At 56.0% G+C, this 27,739-nt stretch overlaps 1 protein-coding gene across 2 annotated transcripts in view; it reads right to left on the bottom strand.

Moving 5' to 3' along the window:
• The window catches only part of ATG7 (autophagy related 7), a 164,992-nt gene that overhangs the window by 117,888 nt on the left and 19,365 nt on the right, over positions 1-27,739 (bottom strand). For both annotated transcript variants that reach the window (XM_055136278.1, XM_055136279.1), the window contains exons 6-11: positions 25,639-25,755; positions 23,924-24,073; positions 15,689-15,777; positions 13,872-13,993; positions 6,804-6,894; positions 5,624-5,768 (exon numbers count right to left, since the gene is read on the bottom strand). In XM_055136278.1, coding sequence (XP_054992253.1) covers positions 5,624-5,768; positions 6,804-6,894; positions 13,872-13,993; positions 15,689-15,777; positions 23,924-24,073; positions 25,639-25,755 — 714 coding nt within the window. The remainder of the gene's footprint in view (positions 1-5,623; positions 5,769-6,803; positions 6,895-13,871; positions 13,994-15,688; positions 15,778-23,923; positions 24,074-25,638; positions 25,756-27,739) is intronic.

Genomic DNA, 27,739 nt, shown 5'->3' with positions numbered 1-27,739 from the left:
GGAAAAATAACTTCTAGGATTTTTGCCTCTTCTAGAATACTGTAGATTTCGGGGGTTGGGGGGGTGTTCGGGCCACATGTAATGCCGGGGTCTACCCCTGGGGCTGTGCTGTGGTTGCTCCCGGTAGAACTCAGGACCATGCAGTGCCGGGGATCGAACCCAGGCTGGCTGAGTGCAAGGCAAACGCCTGAACGCCTGGTCTCTGCCTCCGGGCCAATATCACAGATTTTGTATGGTTGCTCCGAGAGGCAAATGCTCATTAATTACTTTGAATGCCGGGGATCGTTGTCTCTTCTCACAAACGTTCTTCATGGTTTCCCCTTTAACCACAGCTCCTACCAAGTCTTAAACAGCCGTACAATTCAAAAGTCGGAAAGGAGCTCCAGAATCCTTAGTCTAATGGATGACTTTGTTTTGCAGACACAGAAACAGAAGTTCGGCTTAATCAGACTCAGCTACAGAGCTGAGCGTCCGCCCTTGCTCCCGCCCTAAACGCCTTCCTCAAGGGTCTCGGGAACTCAAGTTCACTGAGGGCTTCTGGCAAACTCAACAGCCCCCCCCCACTCAACACCTGCTTTCAAGTCTTAAGAATGCCAGAGGGGCCAGAGCCACAGTACAGCAGGAGGGGTTAGCCTTGCAGGCAGCCAACCCAGGTTCAATCCCCAGCATCTCTATGGTCCCCCAAGCACCGCCAGGAGTAATTCCCAAGTGCAGAGCCAGGACTCACCCCTGAGCATTGCCAGGTGTGACCCAAAAAGAAAAAATTAAAACTCAGAGCTTCCTTTTGTTTTGGAGCCCACTGGAAACATTTTTGGCCTCTTTGCCCGGGTAAATAGGCTACTTTCCCCGGTTTCTCCTACCACGGGAGGAGGAGGGGCTCGGTTTGGGGGCGCTTCCTTCTGCAGCACTTTGCCTTCCTCTAGAGATGCTCAGTGGCTAGCAGGCAGGCCGTGTGGGTGCGTGCCGGGTGGGGGGAGAGAGCCAGACGTCCGTGCCCAAGCCTGCCCAGGCCCCACCAGCGGGCCCTTAATTCTGCTCCTAGAGCGCTCTGCAGTTCAATGGCTGCTCTGGAGAGAGGGAAGAAAATGCCAGTAACCCAAGCTAGTGAGGCTGTGGGAGTGGAAACAGAAAGGAAGATTTTATAGGTTTGCAATGTAAACTGGGAACCGACGTTGAGCCTTGTGGGCCTTACTTGATCCGTGACACCACCGGCTTCCCAAGTGCCACCTAGTATAGCTCTGGAGGCCCCCAAGCACCCCCATATGTGACCCGGAGGCCTCCCAAGCATCACTGGGTGTGGCCCAGGTAGATCCTGGCCCAGCAGGCCCCGAGGGGCACCCTGGACTCCACCATGCTGGCCGTGATGACAGGATACCACTGGGAAGGGCCCCCAGACCCTCGAAGCACTGCTAGGGAGAAAACGGCCATTCCCCCTGGGACCCCCCTACTTTTTTTTTTCCTGTCAAGCAACGTGGCAATATGCTTCTAGACGATTGTTGTCCTGTGACCTAACTCTGGGAATCGACTATAGGAAATAGTCTGGAACACTGACAAAAAGGCAAGCACAGACCTGTTATCTGCAGAAAAACCAGTAGTTGTATTGAAAACAACGAGATGCCCAAGCTTGGGAAATGCCTCAGGAAACGCCCCGGGAATTATGTTTCATTATATGAGAAAGCACATTCGAAGCCATTAAAAAGCCTTTATAAGCCGCCTTTAAAACAAAAAAAATTATATATGTATTTATATAGGGAAGTGTTTACAATGTTAATTGATAAAATCAGAAACACAATTATATACCGAATTGGATTTTATAAAACATATTAAAACACCGAGATGAATAAAGTGGCAAGAGAAGTAGGAAAATGGGTGTCACCCGTTCCTTTCCTGCTTTATGACTTTTGTACTTTACAAATTTCCTACAATGCATTTCCACTGACTTTATAATGTCAAAAATGTTTAGAAAACCTAGGAACCTAATTCTGGAAGCTGGGAAAAGAACAATAAAACCCCGCAAAATAGGAAGAAAATAATAAAAGTAGGTCTGAACAAATCTGAAAGCAAAACACAGAACTCATAAATGATCGAAAAAGATTTCTCACAGACAAATTAAACAGAAGAGTTTCTCTGGCACGTCAGAATAAGAGAAAAAGAGAGAAACATAGATATACATTATGCATGTGGAAAGATTAAAAGAAATCAGATGAGATTTAAAAGACAAGAGAATACCATAAATATTCTATGCCAATTCATTCTTAATTTTAGACAAAATAAATGAAAGCTTTGGAAAACAACTACAATGACTCAAAAGTATTATGAAATCTAAAAAAAGCACTATGATGAAATATAAAAAAGTCAAACAAAGGAACATTTATGAAAGTTCCCAAAGATTCCTTCCTTTCCTGGTCCCAACCAAATTTCAAAAGTTAACTACTTTTGAAAGTTAACTGCATTTCTAACTCAGTATCACCAGGCCAACAAGGAACACATAAGTCAACTCTTAACTTGCCCTAGAACATTACCCCGTTGCTAAAAACACAGAAAGTTTCTCTTTTATCAAGCAAGCAAAAGTCAATGTGATTTATGAATACAGAGGTGAAGTTAAAAATCAAGCATTACTAATTGAATCCTACAGTACATTAGCTACTATAAAAATAAGAGTTCAGGGATTGGAGAGACAGTATAGAATATGGCGAAGGCCTTGCATGCAGCTGACCCGGGTTCAATTCCTGGCAGCCCAGAAGATCCCCTTTTAATATAAGGGCAGAGGGGGCCCTTATATAAAATTAATTCTGCCAGAAGTAATTGCTGAGCACAAAGCTAGGAGTAAGCCCTGAGCACAGCTTGGATGTGGCCCCAAAACAAAAAGCAAGCAAGAAAATGTGGGTTTATTTCAGGAATGCCCAATATTAGAATAGTTTATATCTTGATCAATACACTTGACAGGGCTGGAGCGACAGTACAGTGAGGAAGGCACTGGACTTGCACTTGGCTGACCCAATGTGGTCTCAGAGCACTGCCAGGAGTGATCCCTGAGCACAGAGCCAGGAGTAAGCCCTGAGTACAGCTGGGTGTGACCCCAAACACAACAAAACAGATTAAAAATATATAGAGAGACATATATATATATATATACACACACACACACACACACAAACATACATACTTAGTAGATAACAGTAATCACTATTACTGTCGTCCTGTTATTCAATGATTTGCTCGAGCGGGCACCAGTAATGTCTCCATTGTGAGACTTGTTTCTGTTTCGGGCATATCAAGTACACCATGGGGAGCTTGCCAGGCTCTGGCGTGCGGGCAGGATACTCTCAGTAGCTTGCCGGGCTCTCCGAGAGGGACGGAGGAATCAAACCTGGGTGGGCCGTGTGTAAGGCAAACACCCTACCTGCTGTGCTAATCGCTCCAGTCTTGATAACAGTAACAGTAGATATCAATTCACAATTGACTGAAAACAGCAATTCGTTTCCCTAACTTATAAAAGGTATTTAGCTCAAATCTCATATCAAAAATAGAAGTAAAGACAGAAAGAATATTAGTAATAAGACATTTTTCATTTTCAATCCTGAATGCCAGCAACACCACAAGACGTCGACTGTCACAGTTATTCCTCCTCGTTACCGGGGAGGAGACGATGGCCGGTGCAAAGGGAGAGAGAGAGACAGAGATGTGGGTGAAGCTTGGTATCCACCTGCCAACCCCGAAGGACCAACTGCAAAACTCCTACCGCGACGAGAGCTTCGAGAGACGCAGGACAAGAGAGAAGCACTGACATGCACTACCCTTCCTCTATCCTAGTAGCAGCCAACTGAAACACCGAGTGGGAAAATACATTTCTAAAGGAAAGACCATCATGAAGGGGCGGGAGAGATAGTCCAGCGGGGAGGGCGCTGGCTTTGCATGTAGCCGACTCGGGTTCAATCCCCGACACCCCATAATGGTCCCCCGAGCTCCACCATGAGTGACCCCTGAGTGCAGTCAGGAGAAAGCCCTGATTACCGTGGGGTGTGGCCCCACATCGAAAAAACAAAACAAGAGGGGCTGGAGAGATAGCACAGCGGGTAGGGCGTTTGCCTTGCATGCGGCCGACCCGGGTTCAAATCCCAGCATCCCATATGGTCCCCTGAGCACGGCCAGGGGTAATTCCTGAGTGCAGAGCCAGGAGTAACCCCTGTGCATCGCCAGGTGTGACCCAAAAAGCAAAAAAAAAAAAAAAAAAAAAAAAAAAAGAAAAAACAAAACAAGAAAAGAAAAATATTCATGGAGTGTGCAGAAGTAAACCAAGACACAGGCAAGACTAGATAAAGCAAACGCTGCTGACCAGAGATGACCTAAGTCCTCTAGGAGACGGGCAATGCTTCTCGGGACGGAGGGTCACCTACTTCCGGCCAGGCACCTGGCCCCCAAGGACGCTCAGAGAAAAGTCCCACAGATCTATAGTGGCAGAAGCAGCTTCAGCTCAGGGCCGGAGTGGAAGATCCATGGTCTGAGGCACAGCCGACCCCTGCTCGACCACAGGTACCACGTGGTCCCCGAGAAGTGACTCGAGGGGGTGGCCCTCCCTGCCTCCCCCCTGCAAAGAACAATAGCAAAAAAAAAAAAACAAACCCTCAGTGTATTTCAGGAGCGGCTGAGGACACGCCTGGAACGCACGAGAACCGGGGTGTGAGCCTGCTCAAACACTCGCCTGGATGACATCTCTAAAGGGCGAAACGGGGGTGGGACAGGAGGGAACTGGGGACACTGGCGGTGGAAGATGTGCACTGGCAAAGGGACGGGTGTATGACTGAGACCCAAGTAACTGTGCATCTCCCGGTGAGTCAATACATCAATAAAAGGGACTGAAAGGGGAAATATGAGAAAGCGACCTTATAAAATGAGGACTCAGGGCAGAGGCATAATTTGGACACGTATAAAGAGGCCGCAGTTACCTTTCTACCAAGTTAAAAATATAAACCTGGGCTGAGAGAGAGAGAGCTGGGGTTAAGACTCTTGGCTTGCACATGGCCAACGCTGGCGGGATCCCCAGCACGGAATATGGTCCCCCAGAACCATCGGGGGCCCTGAGCACGGCCCCCAGGCCAAAAGCAAACCCCTAACCAAAAACAAAGAAAAGAACAAGAGCCGGCTGGAGAGGGTCTGTTCTGATCCCAGTTTCGTAACTATGAATCAGTAACAGCCAGGAGGCAACTCTGGACTTCCACCTGCCGAAGGGGACTTCAGGGGGCCCTTGGACGAGCCAACCAAATTGGGGTTACCAAGGAGGGTGCAGTGAGTGGGGGCGTGGGAGGGATGGGGCAAGCAATACTGATATGACTGATTCGCCGAGACCAAAGAGAAACTGGCTTGACTCAGGAGAGGGGGGGCTGGGGGGGAGGGGGGAGGGGAGGGAGGGAGAGGAGCTGGGGGAGGGGGGAGGGGAAAGGAAGGGGGAAGGGGAAGGGGGGAGAAGCATCTGCACCATGTGGAAGAGCATGTGCTCCTTCCAGACTGAGAAGAGGAAAAAGAGAAGGGGTGAGGAGGGCCAGGGGCCAGAAGGGGCAGCCAGGATGAGGGGAATGAAAGGCGGAGCCCGAGCTGGGGGTGCCAGCGAGCGCCCCACACTTACCATCAACGTCCTGGCCACGTTGCAGCCCAAGGTGCCGGCGCCCAGGAGCAGACACTTGGCCGACACGACCTTGTCCAGGTCCAAGGTGGGGACCAGCCTCCAGCACATCAGCTTGAGGTTCAGGTCCACAGAAGACTCAGCCAACCTGGGGATGAAGCAGACGGGGAGCACTGGCTGATGAGCCCACCTGGGCCGGCTCTCCGCACGCCTGCCCAGGGGCAGGGCCCCTCTGGCGGTACAGACCCCAATGCTCGGGCCAGGGGTGCAGGGGTGCGGCCCCCGGGGAACCCCACGGCACACCTCGCAATGCTGAGGCCCCCAGGGCCGCGCCGGAGGTACCCTGAGACCAAGTGGTGCTCGGGACCCAACTCGGGGCTTTGTTCACAGGCCCACGTGCCCCTGACCCGAGCCACACCCCAGCCCGGGCCTGTCCCTTTCGGTGACAAAGCAGCTCCCGGGAAGCGAGACAGAGAGAACAGCACGGGGACATCGGGATCGTGGGGGAGCCCCAGGCAGCTTGTGGCCGCTGCTGAGTCTCCCAGTGCTCAAGGGGGAGAAAGGGAAGCGGGCGCCAGGTGACGAGGAAATGAGACTCTAGCTGACGGGGCGACTCTCAGAGTCCCTCCCAAGGCCACACTGCTTCCGGGTCGTCTCCGCGGGGCACACTGAGGGGACACTGAGGTGACTCCTTTCAACACCTCAGATTTCCCTTAAACGCTGGCTTCTATGTCATTTCTAGAAACACTCATTGTTGGCTAACGGGACAGATTTACTTTTTATTTTGGGGGGGGTCACACCCAGCGATGCACAGGGGTCACTCCTGGCTCTGCGCTCAGGAATTACCCCTGGCGGTGCTCAGGGGACCCTATGGGATGCTGGGAATCGAACCCGGGTCAGCCGCATGCAAGGCAAACGCCCTCCCCGCTGTGCTATCGCTCCAGCCCCAAACGGGACAGATTTAGGGGTCACACAAGCAATGCGACTGCGCAGGTCACAGTCCGAGGGTCTGGCTAGAATATGCTCACATGTCTTAACAGCTACACAGGGGTGGGGGGTGAGGGTGGGGGGCTCGGTACATCCCCGCTCCTGTCCACCCTCCTGACCAAACCCCAGAGGGATGGACCCACAGCCACCGGGCACACTGGGCCCAGGAGCCCCGAGAACTGCCCCCGACACCTACCTTTTGGGGTCCATGCACTCGCTGAGGTTCACCATCCTCGGGCCCAGGCCGCCCTTCTGGTTCTTCTCCCAGCCCACGGCTTTGGGGCAGTCTGCAGGCAAAGGAGAGGAAGTTCACGGAGGGCGGGAAAGATCCATGCACCCCTGGGACCCCCACGCTGGGCCCCAGGCCTGGGGTGCACCCGCCCATCACCCCCACCAGGAACCTTCCGAGAGCTCAGGCTCACAGGGGTCCCCAGAGGAGCCCCGACTCCCCGCACGTCTGTGGGGGGTGCTGGAAGGACCACAAGCCGTGGGCGCAGACAGGAGGGGCCCGTGGGTGTGCAGACCCCCGCCCCTGTGTGGGTCGTGCTCCCAGGGCCCCCAGCTCTGCAGATGCCCCCCTCACACTCCCTTCCCGGGTCCAGCCCTTCTCTGCGGACTTCTCAGCCCTGCCGGGGAGCTGGGAGGGAGGACCCCAGGCTGCAGTTCTCGGGGTCCCCGTGCCCTGCTCAGTGCTGCGCAGTGACCCCCAGGTGGGGGAACTCTCCGTGCCCGCGACCTGCCACCCAGACATGCGGCTCGGGAGCACAGGAGGGACACCCCAAGGAACCGGCTCCGTCTGGCTGCCGTGAGGCACCCTCAGCCCTGACCCAAGGGGACGCTGATGGACACGGCCCAGCCTGAGGCTTGGTTCCACTCCCCGAAACGCATCCGAAAAATCTCACTGCCCCATAGGGGTCCCCATCCTGCCCTCTCTCTTACACCCCCACCCCTGCACCCCCGTCCTCCGTCCTCTCCCCTTCGGAGTCCCTGAAGTCCACAGGAAGCCACAGCCAGTGTCGCCTTCCTGAGTCTCCGAGGAACAGGAGCCCGGGGCTGAGCGGGAAGGCGCGGGGGGCTTCGGGCTCGGGCCACCCTCCCTCCGAGATGCCTCCCTCCAGCTCTCCCTTCCTGGTGGGGGGATGCGTCTTCTTAGGGGCACGAGGCATTAGGGTGACACCAGCTGACTCCTGACTCTGTGCTCAGGGATCACTCCTAGCGGGCTCAGGAGACCATCCGTGGTGCCATGGACGCAACCCAGACCAAGTGCTGACCCCCAAACTGTCTCTCCAGCCCCACCTCAGGAGCTTGAAAGCTTCTGGCCTGTGTGTGTATATATTTCTTCTGTTTTTGTTTTCATACAATTTTATTTAATTTGGGGCCGGACCCAGCAGTGCTCAGGGCTGACTCCTGGCTCTGCGCTCAAGGGTCACTCATGGCAGGCGCGGGGGACCACACGGGGTGCCGGGGACGGCAAATGCCCTACTCACGACGCTATCTCTGGGGCCCCTGCTCTGTCTCGTTTAACAGCACTATTAATAGGAAATAAATTTGTGCTACGCCTACCGAGGGGGCAGGCGGGGGGTGGGCGGGAACCCGGGGACAGGGCGGTGGGGCTGGTTTTGGAACACTGCATGCCTGCAACAACTCTCTTACAGACAACTTTGTAAATCACAGTGTCAAAAATAAATTTAAGGGGAAAAACCCCCACAGGTGTAAATAAGTAAATATATAGCACTGTTCACTGTAATTACAGGACCTGGTCGCCTTGCGCATCTTTCCTTTTGATGTCGGCAGGGAAAGGGAATTCCCGGGAAGTAATAAAACCAATAGCCCTGAAGCTGCAAAAATCCCACCTTTCAGACACAGGAACTAAGGCCTGATAGGGCTTCACCTGGCCAAGAGACCCCAAGTAGGCTGGACACCCCCCCCCACACACACACACACATGTGTGCTCTGCTTGAGAATGAAGAGAACTACACCGTGTGCGGTCACGGCCGCTGCCCACTGCCCTACACAGGCCCGCGGGCAGAAACCCTCCCAGTCAGGGAGAAGGTGGTTTTGGGGGGCAGTGGGGCCCTGTCCCGCAGCCGAGGCGTACACGGAAGGCACAACCCAGAGGGGAACTAAGGGAGGGCGCCTGGTCCCGGCTGTGTCCACCGTGGCCAGAACGTCCCACAGCAGTGGACAGTGGGCCTGGCTGCAGCAGGCGCAGCAAAGGGCGAGCTGGGATACCCAGGGTGACGGTCGCCTGAGAAGCAGCACGAGCCCCCTCCCCAGTGCCCCGCCCAGGACACCCCTATCTTCCCTGGTTCAAAGGGGACCATCGACCACCCCGTGCGGAGAGCATGGAGTCACGTGGAGGGAAACCAGGCAAGATCTGCCTTCCCGCGACACGGAATCCCTACAGGAGCCAGGCAAGGGCCCCGGCCCCGCGGCTCCAGGGGCAGCCCTGCGCCACGCACCCGCCTGCTCAGCACAGCCGGGACACGGGCACCCGCTGGGTGGCGCCTCCCCTGCAGGCTGACTCCGGACTCCCCTGCAGACTGACTCTGTCCCTGAGCTCGCGGCCACAGCAGCAGTTTGGGGAGGGGCCGGGAGAGGGCGCTACACCCCACACAAAGAGCCAAGACGGCGTTTCCCAGGCGCAGCCTCCCGAGCCTGCAGGACAGCACAGGCTGCAGGGCCGCCGCGCAGAGAACCTCGTGCCCACCTCCGCGCCCACCCGCAATGCCAGCCCACAGGAGACCGTCCACACCATACAGGCAGACACACATACACACCTCAGAGATGAACAGACACACACACCCTCACACAGACACAGACACATACACCCCCCACATAGAGATGCACAGACACACACCCTCACACAGACACACAGAGACACACACGCACCCTCACACAGACACACACACACCCTCACACAGAGATGCACACAGACACACCCACCCACACACAGAGATGCACACAGACACACACACCCTCACAGAGACACACACAGACACATACACACCCTCACACAGAGATGCACATTAACATACACACCCTCACGCAGACACATAGACACACATACAAACCCTCATATAGATGCACACACACACAGGCACACACATCCTTATAGAGATGCACGCAGACACACATACCCTTACACAGACACACACAAACTCTCACAGAGATGCACAAGATACACACATTCACACATTCACAGATGCACACACACAAAGACCCTCACGCAGAAACACAGACCCTCACACACACAGACATCCACCCTCACATAGAAACACATACACCCTCACACAGAGATGTACAGACATACGGACCCTCACACAGAGACACAGACACAGACACACCCCTCACACCCACTCTTTCACACAGACACACAATCTCACAACATACTCTCACGCATTCAGACACACAGGAACAGACACATACCCTTACCCAGAGATGCACAGATACACATACCCTTACGCCCTTTACACAGACACAGCCCTCACACACACTCTCTCAGACACACAGCCTTACAACACACACACACACACACACACACACACACACTCACAGGAAACTGCGGCAGGCTGCCTGAGCCAAGGCTGGCAGCTCGTGTGGGAGCAGCGACACCCTTCACAGGAGCCTTGGGCCGCGCTCAGTGACCGGGCCACACACCGCAGGGGCTCGTGGGTTTTCTGTTTGGGGGACCGAGGGCTGACTCCTGGTTCTGTGCTCAGCGATCACTCCTGGTGGGGCCCAGGAGACTGGAAGGGTATCCTGTGTCTAGCGGGTGAGATGCCTTCTTGATGTATGGGAACTGGGACTGTCTGCTTAACTGGGAATGTTGTGTTCTCTTGATCTATTGCTCTTGTACGCCTCTGTTCACTTTGGAATGTTTGAAGTTACTTTCGCCTTTGGAACTGTTTTTCTCTGAGCTTGCTCCTGAGGCCTGCGCACCCAGGATGGCTATATAAACCCTTGGCTGTAAGCAATCGGGGTCGAGCTCCAGCCGGCTAAGTCAGGACGCCTCAGCCCCAGCTCGCTGGAATAATAAAATCTCGGTGTGCAGTTTGCACTCCCGCTGGACTAGCTTGACACCTGGTGACAAGGCCTTGCATGAAATAAAGTCATCATAATAACAGCACGCATTTTCACCTACTGAACAGGCCGACTAACAATATAGTCAGGAAAAAGTTGACTAGTTATTTTCCCACATTTTCCATGAAATTCTCCATTCCAGAATCTATTACAGCAAGCTGACATCTGAGATTAATCCACTATAACTCTTTGCTAAGTAGCCCTAGAAATTTTAGTTACCAGAAAGTCTCAGATCAAATAAAACACTCATAGGATAAGTTTTGCAACCTATTTTATAACTCTAGAAGCTCATGTTTTAAACTAAACCACTATACTTTAACCTATTTTTATGTCACAAATTTCGACTCACATTGTAATAATCTAGTGCAAACACACACACACACACATATGTATATATCATTTCAGCATCAGAAAACCTCCTTTGGCTTAATTTTGAAGTTCTCAATTATCTAAAATCATAAGATTTTTACTCCAGATACTTTAACGGTTTCATAATTCAAACATGCTTTCAGACACAGGAAGAGCCCATGTCTCACCAAACTTTTAAATAGCAGCATTAGAAAACATTTGGACTGTCAATAAAGGCATGAGAAAACTTTATCTCGTGGGAGGGATACTGGGAACATTGGTGGAGGGGACTGGGCACTGGTAGAGGGATATAAACAAAATGCAAACATGAAAGTTCATAAGTTTGTAACTGTAACTCATGGTGATTCACTAATAAAAAAAATAATAAAAATTAAAAAAAAACCTTTATCTCGATGGCTTCTATACCTCTGTTACAAACTAAGTAGCCTCATTTTATCTTTGCACTGTTTCAAAACACTCTTGTTTTACCGGCCTGGAGTCTCTCAACCAGTTCCTGTCAGACCAAGATGTAAGTGGTCTGGTCCAGGTATTCTCCCGGTCCTGAAAGAAAACTTTACCTTTAACTCTTTAAAACTGTCCCCAGATCAAAGGTACCCTCTGCTGGCCAGCTAATGCTGAGGCTGGCCCTTCTGCAGAACAAAGAGTTATCAGTTTATCTCTCTTCACCTCTACCAAGAGGTTGCTTCCCCTGGTCCCAAAATCACTGAGATGGTCAGCCACGTGGGAATGTTTGGGGGACCAAGGGCTGACTCCTGGTGGGGTCGACTAATTCTTACCCATAACTAGATGATGAATTAAGGGGGGCTCAAAGACATCAAGACTCACTTAAAACAGGATAATGACAAGAATATAACACTCAGATGACAGACACACAATGGCTGTAAAAGACTTCCTGACAATGTGCGCTCCAGATTCAGATTCTGACACCCCAAACTTAGCCTAACTGATTTGATTTTTCAAATTCATTGCCTGGGGTTCATTGAAAACTGAGGTAGCTTGAGATTTCACCTCAGGGTCAGCATCCCTGTGTCAGCAGGAAGCAGTTCCAGAAGATGGAACTTCGACCATTTTCCCTTTAAGGGTTAAAGGTGGTGACATCGCTAGGGGAATGCGATGTAGATAGCTAGATTAAGGGAGCCCCCCACCCCACACCTTGAAAATCCCTTCCAAGTGCCCTGTTGTAAGTGTGAACCCCCTTAACGGAGGAATCCTGCTCCCTTTGAACTTCTATTGGGTCAACTGCCACTATTTGGCCTTGAAAAGGAAGTGTGGGCCCGAATGTATGGGCTCTCTCTTCTCCAGTCATTCCTAGCCTTAGCAGGTACCTAGGCCAGCTCCATGCGGGACCCGGAGCACGCTGCCAGGGTGAACTCCCCATCAGACCTGGCTCCGTGCTCCACACGTAAAATCTGCCTTCCCCTTTGGAGACAAAATGACGTCAGCCAGTGGCACATCCAGACAACGTGAGACGACCCCACTCCAGATAAGACTGGAGAAAGTGGTTTAAAGGAACCACGGGAAGGGCACGGGTTATTCTCTGTTCCTGTATGCTCGGAGTGAAAAGCTGTAGAGCAAGCTCCTTAGCTGCCCCAGTTTTTGGCACTGGGTGCCTTCTGCTACGGAGACAGGAAGAAATAACCGTGATCTGTGCCAGTCATGATCCACACTGGGATGTGTGTTTTGTTCAGGAGCCTACTGAGCCTGTAGTGACCAATTACAGAGGGCCTCGCAGGGATTATACCACGGTTAGCTAGAAGAGCCCCTAGACTGGGGACCCTACAGTACTTGGCTTGCTTGCATGCAACCCCTTGCTCATTCCCCTCCTACTCTGCCAATTCCAGTAATCCTGAATTGCGTTTAGTAGCAACAGTACAACATACGGGTCTCAGACAATAATACTGATAACCCCATGGCTGAGCAAGGTTCCTCAGTATGATCATAGAAAAGGGGGAGTGTGGGAAGCAGAGGATCCCTCAGTGAGATCACAGGGAAAGGGGAACGTGAGGAGCAGCCAGCTCACCTCTTCTCACTGCGGTCGTAAAAGTTGTAGGGGGCAGCTCTGGCCAAAAAGGAGAGTTTACAGCATCATTTGGCGGGAGACAGCTCTGCCCATGAGGGACATATGTCTCAACTGAGCTAACTGAAGGTACCATTTGGTGTTTGCACAGACACAGAGTTGGAGGGTCAGGCGCCAATACACCCGTATTTTGTACCTGTGTCTAGCGGATAAGATGCCTTCTTGATGTATGGGAACTGGGAATGTCTTCTTAACTGGGAATGTTGTGTTTTCTTGATCTATTGCTCTTGTATGCCTTTATTCGCCTTGGAATGTTTGAAGTTACTTTTGCCCTTGGAATTGTTTCTCTTTGAGCTTGCTCTCGACGCCTGTGTGCCCAGGATGCTTATATAAACCCTTGGCTGTAAGCATGCAGGGTCGACCTCTGACCGGCTAAGTCAGGATGCTTGGCCCCAGCCCGCTGGAATAATAAAATCTTGGTGTGTGGTTTGCATTCCCGCTGGACTCTTTGTCTCTCTGAATACTAAAGGGTGGTCTCGGTCCTAACACCGGGGGCAGGCACACGTGTGAGCCATGTCCTCTCTCTGGCCCAGACTGTACGTAAAGCAAGAGGAAAAACTGGGGCCCGGGGGGACCCTCACCCTAAGAGCCACGCCCAAGGGAGCACTCTGAGAAGGATCTCTGCCTCTGCTCCGGCCTGAAAGTCCGAGCTGTCCCTGCTGCCCGCTGGCCCACTGTCCTCCGTGCTCCGGTGCCCGCCAGCCGCTGGAGGGGACAAGAGGGAAATGGCGTTACCTGGGCTGAATGCCATTTCCGGAAGCTTCACCTCGAAGACAATGCTGTGTGCCACGCCTCTGACGCCCTGCAGGGTGCGGTCCCGGAAGCAGAGGACTTCCACGGACTGGGCAGTGCCGCTCCTGGCACCCGGGTGGCATTTAAGGAAGAGAAAAGAGCTTGGGTAAGAGCTTCGGCAGAAGCAGCCGCGGAGAGCCCAGTGACCGACCTGGCATCTCCCTGCCAACTGGGGGGGCTGGCGTCCCCCCACCCCGAGACCCCAGTACCCCCCAAATCACGCCTTGGTCCTCGCGCTTACAGGCTGCAGGCTGAAAGGGGGCGACTTCGCCCTCCCTGATGGCACCGCCCGTGAAACACTCTGACCACTGAGCCTTAAGTGCAGGTGGGCAGTCACGTGGCATCAGAAAGAACCTCCATGACACGGATGGGCGCTCCAGGGCCCTGCTCCCCCTCCTGTCCAGAGGGGGTCCAGAAGCCCCGGCCACTGCAGGGGTGCACAAGCCCCCCGCCTCTGCGGCCAGGCGTCAGGGAGCGATCTCCGTGAATTTCCCTTCACGCATCATTCCCATTTCGGTGCAGGGCTTCATCTCACTCCTTCTCTTTAGGCTCGACGTGGACGAGAAATCCTAACTGGAGGAACGGCCTTTCTCAGCGCTGCACCCACCGGCCCCGGCTCCTCATTTCTAGCCGGACGCCAAGGCACACGGTCCTTCAGGCCTGTGAAACCCGCGCGGACGCACACTGGCAGCTCCTGCAGGTTCTCGGTAACTCGGTGCTCCAGGGCACCCGGCTTCCTGCTCGCTTCCCTGGGGAAGGACGTGCAGGGCCGGCCAGGCCGGGGCTCCGGAGAAGAACGGTGCGATAAACGTTCCTGTCCATGGGATTCGCCTCAGTCTGGACTGAGTTGCATTCGTGTGTTGCACTCAAGAGCAGGAGATGGCTGAGCTAAAGGGAGTGGTGAGTCCACTGGGTAGCGTCTCCCAGCACTGCTGGGGAGCTCGACTCCCGTGCCTGGCCACTGGGGGACCACCACTGCCCAAGGCCACTGCTGGGAGCTCATGATGCCCCTTACTGTCCCTATTAACGGGCGGGGTCTGCTTGCCTTCCGTTTCCTGGACGACCAACGCCGCAGAGCATCTCTCCGAAAGCACAGATGCCTTTCGGCGACCCTCCGGCTCATGCCTCTAGGGTCAGGAACGCAGGAGGCTGGGGCCAGCCGGGAACCCTTTCCTGGAAGTGACCCGGAAGCGCTCTCTGAAGGTGGCTCTCCGGGGTGAGACCCTCTGGCCGTTCACTGCTCTCCCTGGAGCCCCCAGATCCCGAGAGAGACCTGCACGAGGGCACCCCCGATGGAAGCCAAGCCGTGACCCAGTCTCCGCGTGTATGAATTATCAGTTTCCAGCCCAGCAACGGGCAACTTCAGTTGGGAAAGCAAGACAGACTTTCCTAAACACATTGTTAAAAACGGGCTGGAGCGATAGTGTTTGCCTTGCATACGGCCGACCCAGGTTCGATCCCTGGCATCCCATATGGTCCCCTGAGCACTGCCAGGAGTAATTCCTGAGTGCAGAGCCAGGAGGAACCCCTGTGCATCGCTGGGTGTGACCCAAAGAGAAAAAAAAAAAAGCAAAAAAAAAAAAAACCCACAAACTCCAAAGTATATACATGTTCTCTCTCTCCCCATCTCTTTCTCCTCTCTCCCTCCCTCCCTCCTTCCCTCTCTCTCTTCCTTTTTCCTTCTCCCCCCTCTCTCCCACCTCCTCTCCCTCCTCCCTCCCTCCCTTTCTCCCTCCTTCCCTCCCTCCCTCCCTAATTACCATCTGTGTGCTGCAAGGACCAGGAAGTTCCTCAGAGGCCACCCCGGGTACTGGGCCAAGTTACAGGGATCGTAGACGCCGATGGTTATCTGTGAACAGAAAGACGGTTTCTGGGTCAGGCTTCCAGTCAGACCCAGGACAGACACTCTGTGAGCGCTGCCTCTTCCCCCACCCCGGGGCAGCTGCGTGGGGACTGTGGGGCAGCATCACGGAGCTCAGCTGAGGCAGCAAAGCTCGTCCCTGGGGCAGCAAAGGCCGCTGACGACAGGGACACTGCCGAGGAAGGACGGTTGGCTGGAAGGCGGGGGTGGGCTGTGGGGGCTCAGTGTGGAGCCCCACGCTCAGGGGACAGACGAGGGGAGGCTGCCTCATGGGTCCGTGATGAAGAGGTTCATGGGAGGGGGTGCGGGGCAGACTGTCTTGGTACGACTGATGTTTCCCACCATCCCTCCCCCTCCGTGCCCAAACCGTACTCGACTCCGGAGAGGATGTCCTTAGAGGAAGATGCTGTTGCCCTCTGCTTCTAGAACCTCTGTAAGCGGTCTGCATCTTTCTGCTCGTCTCTCTCTGTCTCTATCTCTGTCTCTGTCTCTCTGTCTCTCCCCCTCCCTCTCCCTCTCTCTCTCCTTTGAAAAGACAATGAGCTCCAGCTTTGGATTTCTCTATGCAATCCTCCACCAAAAGGGATCTTGGCTTCCTGGACCTGGGGCTAATCCTCAGACTGAGGCGGGGAAACGCAGCCGGGAAAAAGACGTTTGGGAACACAGGCAGACAGCAAGGGGTGCCAGCCACCCAAGGCACGGGGCCCATGACGGGGGGTGGGGGGGCAGCACTGTGAGCGCGGGGAGCTGGCGCCCACCCCACAGCAGCAAACAGGGCCCGAGAGCCCAAATGACACAGACCGGGGATGGTGCGATGAGGCGAAGGGGTGTGTCCCCCACCAGATTCCCGACATCATGTGGAGAAACGGGGCACGACACCCACCTCCTCACGGCGAGACTCCTCCCCCAGGAGACACGCCACGCGGCCACGGGCCTCCGACAGGCCCAGAAGGGCACCAAGCACTTCCCCAGACTCCCCCTCGGCCCAGCCACACCCCAGCTAAGGGGCACAGCACAAGGGGAACAGTCCCGAAACAGTCCAGCTGACAACACAAGGATACAAGGAGAGCCTGAAACGTCACAGACGGGCACCATGGGCTGACCCCCCCCAACCATGGCTCTGGCTGGGAGCCCGGGTAGAAGGGGTGACGTCAGATAAAGTCGAGTTTAGTTAATGGCAAGGAACTGGCCTAGGGACCCCCGTTTGGAGGAACACAAGAGGCAGTGGCAGAGAACATGGACCCTGGGGCGAGGATACAGGCAGCTCGCGTGTAAATCTAATACGGTACCCCAGCAAAACACGGGTGGCTCAAAAGACACCGGGCATCAGAGAGTGGGGGGCAGGGGAGGAGAGATTCCACCCTTGGCGGCACAGATGCACAACAGAGCGTGTGCGTTACTGAGTGTCAGCTGGGTGAGGGGAGGGTGGAGGGAGTGGAGGGATGGAGGGAGGGATGGAGGGATGGAGGGATGGAGGGAGGGATGAATGAATGGAGGGATGGAGGGATGGACAGATGGATGGATGGATGGATGGATGGATGGATGGATGGATGATAGGTGGAGGGATGGAGGGAGGGACAGATGGAAAGGTGGACAGAGGGATGGATGGAAGGATATGAGAAGGGGTGGATGGAGGAATAAATGGAAGCGTGGATGGAGGGATGGATGGAGGATAGACGGAGGGATGGATGGATAGTTAGAGGGATAAAGGGATGGATGGAGGGATATACAGAGGGTTGGATGGAAGGATGGCAGAGGGAGGGATGGAGGGATGGAGGCAAGGGAGGATGGAGGGAAGGATGGATGAATGGAGGGAGGGATGAATGAATGGAGGGATGGAGGGACGGATGGATGGATGGATGGATGATAGGTGGAGGGATGGAGGGAGGGACAGATGGAAAGGTGGACAGAGGGATGGATGGAAGGATATGAGAAGGGATGGATGGAGGAATAAATGGAAGCGTGGATGGAGGGATGGATGGAGGATAGACGGAGGGATGGATGGTTAGAGGGATAAAGGGATGGATGGAGGGATGTACAGAGGACCGGATGGAAGGATGGCAGAGGGAGGGATGGAGGGATGGAGGCAAGGGAGGATGGAGGGATGGATGGAAGGATGGAGGGATGGATGGAGGGTGGCTGGTGGGAACAAAACACAAGGACCCATCCTGTGCAAAACTCCATTAACAACTGGGGCAGAACCTCCCAGAACTGTGCATCTAAAGTTGTATTTTATCACAACTTTTCAGTAAGATCGGCTTAGGCTATAGATGTTAATACCTGACTCTACAGCGAGCCACCCCACAGCCACCCACAAATGTTCTACCAGCCCTGTCAGTGTGGGAGGGGCTTCCGGGAGCAGCCTTCACCGGCGTTACCAAAACTCAGGAGACGGATTTCACGAGGGCCCGGCTGGACAATGACTCCCGAGTTCTCTGCAGGAGCGGGCTTGCACTGCATCTCGTTCTCCTGTTGCTAAGGATGAAACTCAGGGTCTGGAAGCATTTCCATGTCTTTTTTTTTTTTTGGTGGGGGGGCCTTTTTTGGTCATACCCTGTGATGCTCAGGGGTTACTCCTGGCCCTGCACTCAGGAATGACTCCTGGCAGTGCTCAGAGGACCATACGGGACGCTGGGGATAAAACCTGGCTGCTTATAAGGCAAATGCCCTCCCAGCTGTACTGTCACTCCGGCCCCCATTTTCATGTCTTAAATGCAACCAGATTCATACTAAATTGATACAAAAGGGGATTCATATGAACAAGTTTTGGGGTGGTGTGGACTCCTCTCATTTAAGATTTCCTTTTCCAGGACTGAGGCAATAAGCACAGCTAGTAAGGCTGCAGCCACACCGGGTTCAGTGCCCCACCAGGCACAGGGTCCCACCCGGAGAGATCCCCGAGCACAGAGCCAGCAGTAAGCCATGATACCATCCGGTGGGACTCCCTCCAATAGGGGGAAAATTAAAAAGATTTCATTTGTCAGCTAGATCATCTGAATTGTAGGCAAATGACCGATCCTCTCCACCAGGCCGCAGTGAGGACCAGGGGAGAAGGCACAGGACAGAGAATGTCCCGGCCCCCTCACCGTGAGACACGAAGGGAAGCCCGTTCCTATGCAAAGGGCCGGAGCTCACGGATGCAGCCAATCCACGTGCACTCGGTGAATTCAACAGGGAGGTTGGCCATGGGAGGCAGGAACCAGTGAGTTGACGGCTGAGTTTTAGACGTGTCATGTGCTGGCCCCGACCCCGCCACCCCGCCTCGACCCCACACTCTCTCTGCCCCCCAGGGCTCGAGCTTCCGTCCCATCGGCGTCTCATCTTACCTGGCCCAGGAGCAGGGGGGCCAAATTCCGGTTTAACTACCAATTCCCACGGTCGGGGCTTTCTCATCCCCGGGTGTTGGTTTGGGACTAAACGCCCAAGCGAGGCTAAGTGGCTCAGTACCAGCCTATTTCTGCCGCCCAAGAGAAAGAAATGGTCTAGGGGGCAGAAGAAAGCAGGAGCGGTTCTCCTAGAATAAGCTGAGCGGAAGTGCCCCTGCTAAAGAAAAATCCATTTTCCGGATAGGAGGGTAAGGCGGAAAGTGTCAGAGGGGTTCCCCTACCTGCTGGGGGCCTTTTGGGGGACAGAAAGCAAGCTTCCGACAGCCAGCTGACAGGACTGGGCCTACGGTTTCTCTCTCTCTTTCTTTGTGGTCTTTGGGCCACATCCAGTGGTGATCAGGGCTTACTCCTGACCCAGTGCTCAGGGATCACTTTTGGCAGGACTCAGAGAAACCATATGAGGCGCAGGGTATCAAACCGGGATTGGCTATAGTCAAAGCAAATGCTTTTACCATGTACGCCCGCCCCCATACACCCCCCAAATACTAGGACTCTGGCCCCATTTGGTGCGTCTCTGATGACCCCACAGTGACTTGAAATCAGAAACTGCACTCATTAAAGGAATTAGTTGGCACCACTCGAGGTAAACCAGCCTCGGTATTTAAAGAAGCAGATTTTCAGTTTTTGTAAATGGCATCAGAAATAACCATTTGGCGAGGAGCTCTGGGTTTGGAAACCGGCTTTGACGCTAATTCGTATGAATTTGGGCAAACGACTTCCTTTTATAAAACAAATCGGCAGAAAAGAGCAAAATGGAATGGGGGGGGGACACACTTTGTTTCCCTGGTTTATGAAATAATCGCTGCTTCGACTTGGCTGGGCAGAGACAATTCGCTGGCGTGCTTCTGCCGTGATCTGGCGGGTGGCCACCCCGAAACTGGCTGACGAGGCTCAAAGCAAAGTCTGGGACAGTGGGCACCGTGTCGACGGGGGACAGTCGCGATGACCCCCACAACCTGCTCTCCGGCAAACGGTTCTCGCCTGCACTCGCTGGAAGGGGAAGGCGAGCAGAAGCCAGGCGCCAGGAAGGAGACCCGCAAGCCCTCTGAAACATCCCAGGCCACGAAGCCGGGTGCCGCGGGGTCACAGGGGACGGGGCAGCTGCCCGGCGGTGCCCCCTCTCCCCGAGACGATGAGGCCGGGAGGTGGAGGGCAATGTCATAGCCACAAAGCCACCGCCAAACTCCAGCCTTCAGCAACACCTCTGAGGCACGCAGAGAACTTGGGAAAGCTTCCGCCGAAGACAGCACCACGGGCTGGGATATGGGCCCCCAAGGGGTCACGGTGAGGCTGGGCGGGAAACGGTCTTTACTACAGAGACTCGGGATACTCGGGCCCCAGTGAGCGGAACCAATGTTTCTTTGAGGAAAATGAGGATTAAGATGAAGCACCGAGCACCCCGATGGGCAGACGAGGCTGCAGGATGGCTCTGGGTGAGCAGCCGTATGAGCAGTGGCAGAACGGGCCTCTGGGGCCCCGTCACTGGGCCTCGTGACACAGCCAGCTCTGACCTCCAGCAGAGCGCCGGGGCCTGTCTGCCCAGCTCTGCTCCCTGGTAGTGTGAAGGCAACCGGAAGTTCTGGTGCCCACAGAAAGAAGCAAACGCTACAAAATCCGTGCCACGCATGGAGGTGCGGAGAGGTGAGAACTGCTGCCCCCAGGAGCTGCTCCACACTGACCAGCACCCCAATGTCACAGCCCCCAAACTGCCTAGATTCAACCCAGCCACTCGACTTCCACCTTCCCAAAGGGAACCACCCAGAACCGAGGGTGCGGAGGGCGGGGGACACTTCATGCCCCATGACACACCTGAGGCCCGGGAGTAGGACGCAGACTGGCCAACGGGTCCTGCAGAGAGCACGCGGAGACAGGACAGCGGGGAGGGCACCTGCCTTGCACTGGGCGGCTGGGCCAGCCTGGCACCCCCGTGGTCCCCTGAGCTCTGCCTGAGCCCCGCCGGGAATGATCCCTGAATGCAAGGGCAGGAGTCAGCCCTGAGCAGAGCCGGGCAAGACTCCCCCCACCCCAACAAAATTTTTTTTTAGACTAGTAACCTATAAAACTAGTAACATATTGATACAGAGAGCAGATTCTCATACCAAAATAAAACTGAATATGGTACAGTCTTAATCTGTAAAAACTACATATGGAGGACAGAATGCTTGCTCTAAAAAACACAGAAGGGGCTGGAGAGATAGCACAGCGGGGAGGGCGTTTGCCTTGCACGCGGCCGACCCGGGTTCGAATCCCAGCGTCCCATATGGTCCGCTGAGCACCGCCAGGGGTAATTCCTGAGTGAAGAGCCAGGAGTAACCCCTGTGCATCGCCGGGTGTGACCCAAAAACCAAAAAAAAAAAAAAAACCACACAGAAACCTCCGGAAGCGTTTTCTGAGATTTCATTTTATTTGGGGGCCCACAGCCAGCAGTGCTCGAGGGCCGACTCCCGGCTCTGTATTCAGGGATCACTCCCGGAGGCTCAGCGAACCAGACGGAGTGCCAGGGCTGGAACCCAGGTCAGTCACACACAAGGCAAGTGCTCTACCCACCATGGCATCTCTGGCCCTCTGCGTAAGATGTTAAACACAGAGAGCTACAGTGGGGTAAGACAGGGATACCCACGCCAGGTACGGCTCGTGTCTGACTTCTCCAAGGGGCACCAAGGATGCCCTGGCTGCAGGCGCTGAGGGGCCCTCGAGACCCGCGTCCTGCCGAGGGTCACAGCCAGATCTTTCAGGATAAGATGCAACGGGAGAGAGAGAGCAGAGGGCGCTGAGTGACTCTTCGTCTGCGGAGCTCTGGTTTTATTACCATTATTAGTTTAGGTTTGGGGGCCCTACCCAACAGCACCCAGGGCTGACTTCTGGCTCTGTGCTCGGGGATCACTCTCAGTGGGGCTCAGGGAACCCACGTGGTGGCAGGACTCGAACCCAGGTTGGCCCCCACAAGCAGGCCGCAGTTCTCCCGCGTGCGGCCGGCATAGCGCTGCCACGAGCGGAATTTCCTGCAAAGACGCGTCCCGACGGTGGAGCCCGGGGCCACGGGTGGGGCTGTCCCTGGCGGTCTCAGGCCCACACGACAGGCTCTGAGCCTACCAAGAAGACCCCCGAGGCCCCAAGCGGTGAAGACTGCTCCCCCCACCCCTGCCAGGGCCCAGGTCGGGCACGGTGTGTGCCGAGTCCCACCGGGAGTGTGCACACAGCCCCAGGAGGGCCAGGCTGAAGGCAGCGCCGCAAAGGGACACACGGGAAGGGCAGCGGCACCGGGTCCCGTGGCCGCCACCCGGTGCGGCAAGGGCAGGTAGAGGCAGAGTGAGACTGGCCCCGCGAACGAGGCCGTGGGGCTCTCAGTCCCGCTCCTGTCACGAGGGCAGCGGGGCCAACACTGGCCCTGAGGAGACCCACAGTGCTCTGGAGCACTCCTTGCCCTCAGCCCCAGCCCAGGCACCCAGCCCACTCGCCCCGCTGGCCTCGTACTGGACGTCCCCCCACAAATGGCTAGTCCAGGGCAGCGGTTCCCCACACAAACCCTTTCCAGAAAAAAATAAATCACTTCGCCCACATCCCCACCCCGGAAATCTACCTTCTTTAGACAAACAAGCATCTCTCCCAGTTGCACCCGAGGTTACGCCCTCACCGGTGTCCCGGCACTCCCAGGGCCAGGGGGCGGGGAGGGGGGCACAGTTGCCAACTTTGGGAAACATGGGCCTGGCCGGGCTTCTGTCTTAGGGGCAGCTCAGGAGCACTGCCTGGAGGAAGCATCTCACAGCCCTCAGTCATCAGTAAGCAAAGGTGGGCTGGGGGCTGGAGCACGTGTCCACACACGTGAGGCCGAGTGACGACCGTGACGCCCAGCCCCCTCTCCTGCATTGCAGAGTGGGGCCATCCTTTTGTTTTTAAAAGAATGAAATGAAGACTGGCTCAGAAAAGGGAAGGAAAACGGAGGAACCGGAAAGGTCCTGAGTGGCGGGCTGAGCGCGACCGAGGCCACTTGGCGGGACGGGAGGGGGGGATGCCCGTTTTCTCGACCATGAGAACTGCCCCCACCGGCTCCTTCCTGATGCTCGGATGCTTGGAAGGTGCTCAAGCCCAGTCTCGTGGGGCCGAGAAGCTTCTCCCTGGCCTTGCTCCTCCTCCCTCCCAGGGACACGGGAGGGGCTCCCGCAGTCGTGCAGAGGGATGAGGGCTAGGCAGGCAGCAGGGACCCTGCACAACGGCCGCTGCCGTGGAATGTGCCCCAAGGTGCGTGCAAGGCCGTGGGGCGGGCAGTGAAGAGGAAGACCAAGGGCAGAGGGCATGTGGCCACAGCGGAGGGGGACCCCCCCCAGGGAGAACCTGAGCTGGCCCCAGGCAGTGGGCGCCACGTGTCGAGGCCCAGGGAGTCAGGGCGGCTGGGACCCGGATGGACTTTGTGGGAGTGGCGGTTTGACGGGGAGCCTGGCAGGCGAGGGACACGCTCAGGGTGCCCAGTGGGGGGACAGAAAGCAGCAGCAGGGGTGGGGGGCGCTCCCGGGGGTGCGAGGTTCGGAAAGAAACGCAGCGCCCACATGAGGCATCTGTGATGCCTTTCAAGGGGGGACCCCGAAGCTCAGGAGGAGGTGGGACAGCGGGAAGGGGCCGGGCGGGGGCCGCGGGGGAAGCCAGGGGGACAAAGAGAAGCACTTTCGGAGGGGAGGGGGTCTGGGTACACGGGAACCAGGGAGCGCATTGGGGTTGTTTGGCCACTAATAGAATATTGAAAAGCCTCTGACCTTTGTCCTTTGACCTTGGAAGAAATCCCCGAAGTGTTTAAGCAGGGAGACCTGCACCGTGTTGTCGTCGTACTTGATCAGGAAGTAGGGCAGGGCCGGGACGCCCTCGCTCTGGCAGAGGCCGTCGTACGCGCGCTCCAGGGCTTGGATCTGGAACGGGAACGAAGCATCCGTGAAGGTCTGGATAGCGCCCGCGGGCCGCTGAGCTCGAGGCCAGGTGGGAAGATCGAGAGGCCCGAGCACTCTCCCTCGGGTCTATTGGTTCTGGGGCTCCCCTGGGGGTGCTCCGGCCTCCCACACGGCATGGACAGCCCGCACGCTCGCCCCTCACTACTCCTCGGGCCCACCCCTGCTCATCTTCTGCAGCAAAAAAAAAAAAAAGAAGAAGAAAACGTTAAAATGTTCCCAAATAGTGCATGTGGCTGGCCTGCGGGAGGCCCGAGTTTGATCCCCCGCACTATATGACCCCCCCAAGCACCCCAGGGTGTAGCCTCTGAGCACTGCAGCCCGAGCACCTCATCACCTGGCAAAGAACAGAGCAGCCAGGCGCACAGTGAGGGGCAGAGTGCTGCCCCTGCACCACTGGGCAGGCCCCTGGCGGGGTGGAGTCCCAAATAACCCAGTGGGCGTTTAGACCCACTCCCAGAAGAGGCAGAGACAGGGCCGCTGGGGTCATTCTTGGCCCTGTGGACAGGGTCCCAGAGCTGCCGGGCACAGAGGTTCAGAGACGTGTCCGACCTCACCCCTCCCTCCTCTGACACCCAGGCACGCCCCTTGGCTGATGCTCGCACCCTGGTGCAGATGGTTTCAGAGAAGCCCTCACGGCTGGTCACCCGGGCCCTGTCTGTGACCGAGACCGCGCCCTCCCCCCGCTCAGCATCATCTCAGGCTCCCCTGCATCCCCCGGACCCCGACACCCAGAGCAACTAGGTGCAGCAAACTCCACACAGAGCTCCCCGCCCCCACCCCAACCTCCACGCACAGCTCCTCATCTCGGGACATCGGGCTACATCACAAGCCCTGCTACACATCGAAGCAAATGGGTTCCTTGCGCTTCCCTGGGCTGAGCCCGGGGTTCTAGGGACGGACGAGCCCGGAAGCGGCGCCAGCCGCTGGTTTCGGGTCTCGGCTCACTCCGCAGCTGGAGTCTCAGCACTTCTCGACCATTACCGAAGGCCTCGGGCCCCTGGAACAGCCCTGGCTGGCACCGGGCAACCAGGCCTGACGCCAAAGCCTGCAGCTAGGACCAGGGGAGGAGAACGTCTCTGCTGTGATGCCTCTCTCCCCAGGACGCCTCTGCACTGAGCACAAACGCCCCGGTCGGCGAGGCTCTGCTCGCAGCTCTGCAAAGCATTCCTGGAATTCCTCCCGCCTGGCACAGCCAGGGAGGAGCTGGAGAATCGCGCCCTCGGCTTCTTCAGAAGGATGAGTCAGACCGTCTGTACATCCCCCAGGCCACCCGGGAGGACTCTGGCCGCCTCTTCCCCCACACAGGAGTCCTTTCACTATTGTTCTTTCTGCTTCTTGTTTGGGCCACACCCGGCGATGCTCAGGGGCCACCCCTGACTCTGCACTCATGGATTACTCCGGGGACCATATGGGACGCCAAGATCGCAGCTGGCTGGGCCGCATGCGTGGACAGTGCCCTCTTTGCCTTCAAGTGCACCAGATACAGCACTACCATCCCCCACCCCCGCCCAGGGTCACCTGCATACCTGTTTGGGTGAGAACCTCTGATCCAAGCCCACCGGCCCCTGAATGAGGGGGACACTCTCCGGAAGGCAGAGGGCAGGGGAGCAGAACCAATAGTAGAAGTGGTACTTCTTTAAGTCCTAGGAGAGACGAAGAGGGCAGGGGGCTCAGAACAGGCAGCAATTCCATGGCAGCAGAACCACTGACCATAACCGTCACGTGGCCGCGGAAGACAAAATCTCGTGCATGCGGGATCCGATCAACCCCAACAGAACCGAGGGTGGGTGCAATACTGTGTCCTCATCACACTCACACATCCCCGAGTGCAGCGCGACATCCATGATGTCCATCACTGGCCACTCGCTCACGAGCAGGAAGAGCTCAGGGAGCCATTTCTGCGGCCACCACGGCGGTTTCACGCTCGTGACCGCTGGGAGAGAACACCACGCCACACCGCGACAGACAAGTGACGCTGAGGGCGAGGAGGGCAGGAGAAGGGAACAGAACAACGACAGTGCAGGGGGCAAGGGAGCAAAACGCCAGGGGCCGGGCCGGAGCCACAGTGCAGCAGCAGGGAGGGCATCTACCTGGCCCGCAGCCCACCTGGGTCCAACGCCCAGCGTCCCTTAGGGTCTCCAAGCCAACCAGGAGTGACCCCTGAGCTCAGAGGCAGCACTAAGCCCCGAGCACTGCTGGCTGTAGCCCCCAAACAAAACAAAAACCTGTCCCTGGCACCAAGCACATTCCATGTGCCCTCTGGGGCCCCGCCCCCCAGCCCGGTGTCTCCCCGAGGGAGGGAGCCTGCCCTCACAGCCCGAGCACTGAGGCAAGAGCACGCGGTCTCCTCTGCACCTCCTTGGCACACCAGCCCCGCTCAAAGCCGACACACCGGGCCGGGCCAGGCAGATCCTCAGAGCCTCGGGCAGAGAGGACGGAGCCAGCCTAGAAAACGGAAAACGCTTCTGCACAGTGTGGAGGGTGCAGGAGGATCACGGCGACCCGCAAGAGGCTCAGGGGACACTGGGGGCCCGGGGACCTCCGTGACCACCACTGGGGGGGTGCATCAACCACTCCCCACCAGCGGCAGGGGTGCGGCTGGATGCACTCACGCGGCCGGAAGCCACAGAATGAGTCGGCGTTACCACGGACCACTAATGCAGTGGATCTGCCTAATTAATATCACTCAATCTGACCACAATAAAAAGTGGCCAATTGATGACTTTCTGAGACGGCAGCTGCGTCCTATCCCACTCACTATGGCAACTGAGTCATTTATTTCTGTTGTTGCTGTTCGCAGAACATTTTCCTCTTTCCAGGAAGAAGCCCCATTAGTAGAATGGGAAGCAATCAGTCATTACTTAGAAATACCCAGCGGCAGAGACGCCCCCCCCTGCCCCCCAGCCCCCCAAAGCCACTCAGCTGCTTCCTGTCTCGGTGGATTGCTAGTTTGGGACTTTCCACATCAGTGGAGTCGCACTCGATGGCTTTCAAATGTGGGCACACTGAGGTGGGCTCAGGAGAAAGTCTAGTGACTGCAAAGACCCCACTCTCAGGCCCTGCCCACGATGGGTCAATGAAGAACAAACTCTCTCTTAAGGACAGCAGGACTGCAGGACCCAGACGAACGGGAAGCCGTGCTCCGGAGCTCCCGAGCTTAGGGTGAGGGCTTCTAGGCTGGGGTCTGAGAGGCAGCAGAAAGGAAAGAGCACCGCCAGGGAGGCCTCTGTCCTCTCTGAACTGAACTAATGCCGGGCCACACTGATCATCAGGAAGAAGGCGAACGGGTTCAGGATGAAAGACTTGGTAGTTTGGGGGCTGCTCTGTCGTCCTCCAACGTGAGAAGCGCCGGATTTCACAGGATTCTTTCCAGGATACAAAGGACTGAGTTCAAATTAAATGTAAAGCCCTTTGTGGCGATAGGTCTTGAAAAGATGGAAGCTTCTAATATTTCTTAAAGGCGGGCTGCTTTTTCAACGTGCAGTAAAAAGGAAAACAACGCCAGCACCGGCGAACTCGAGGAAATGCCTCGAAATGCTAATGAAGTGAGCTGGCATCTCATTTTCCTCATTAAATGCAAACGATCGATTTGATTCTGTGAACTAGAACTCTTGCTCCTGCAAACAC

The sequence above is a fragment of the Sorex araneus genome, chromosome 4 (genome assembly GCF_027595985.1).
Source record: "Sorex araneus isolate mSorAra2 chromosome 4, mSorAra2.pri, whole genome shotgun sequence".
NCBI lineage: Eukaryota > Metazoa > Chordata > Mammalia > Eulipotyphla > Soricidae > Sorex > Sorex araneus.
Note: the sequence above shows the minus strand (reverse complement) of the source record. Positions and strands in the feature narration are given on the sequence as shown.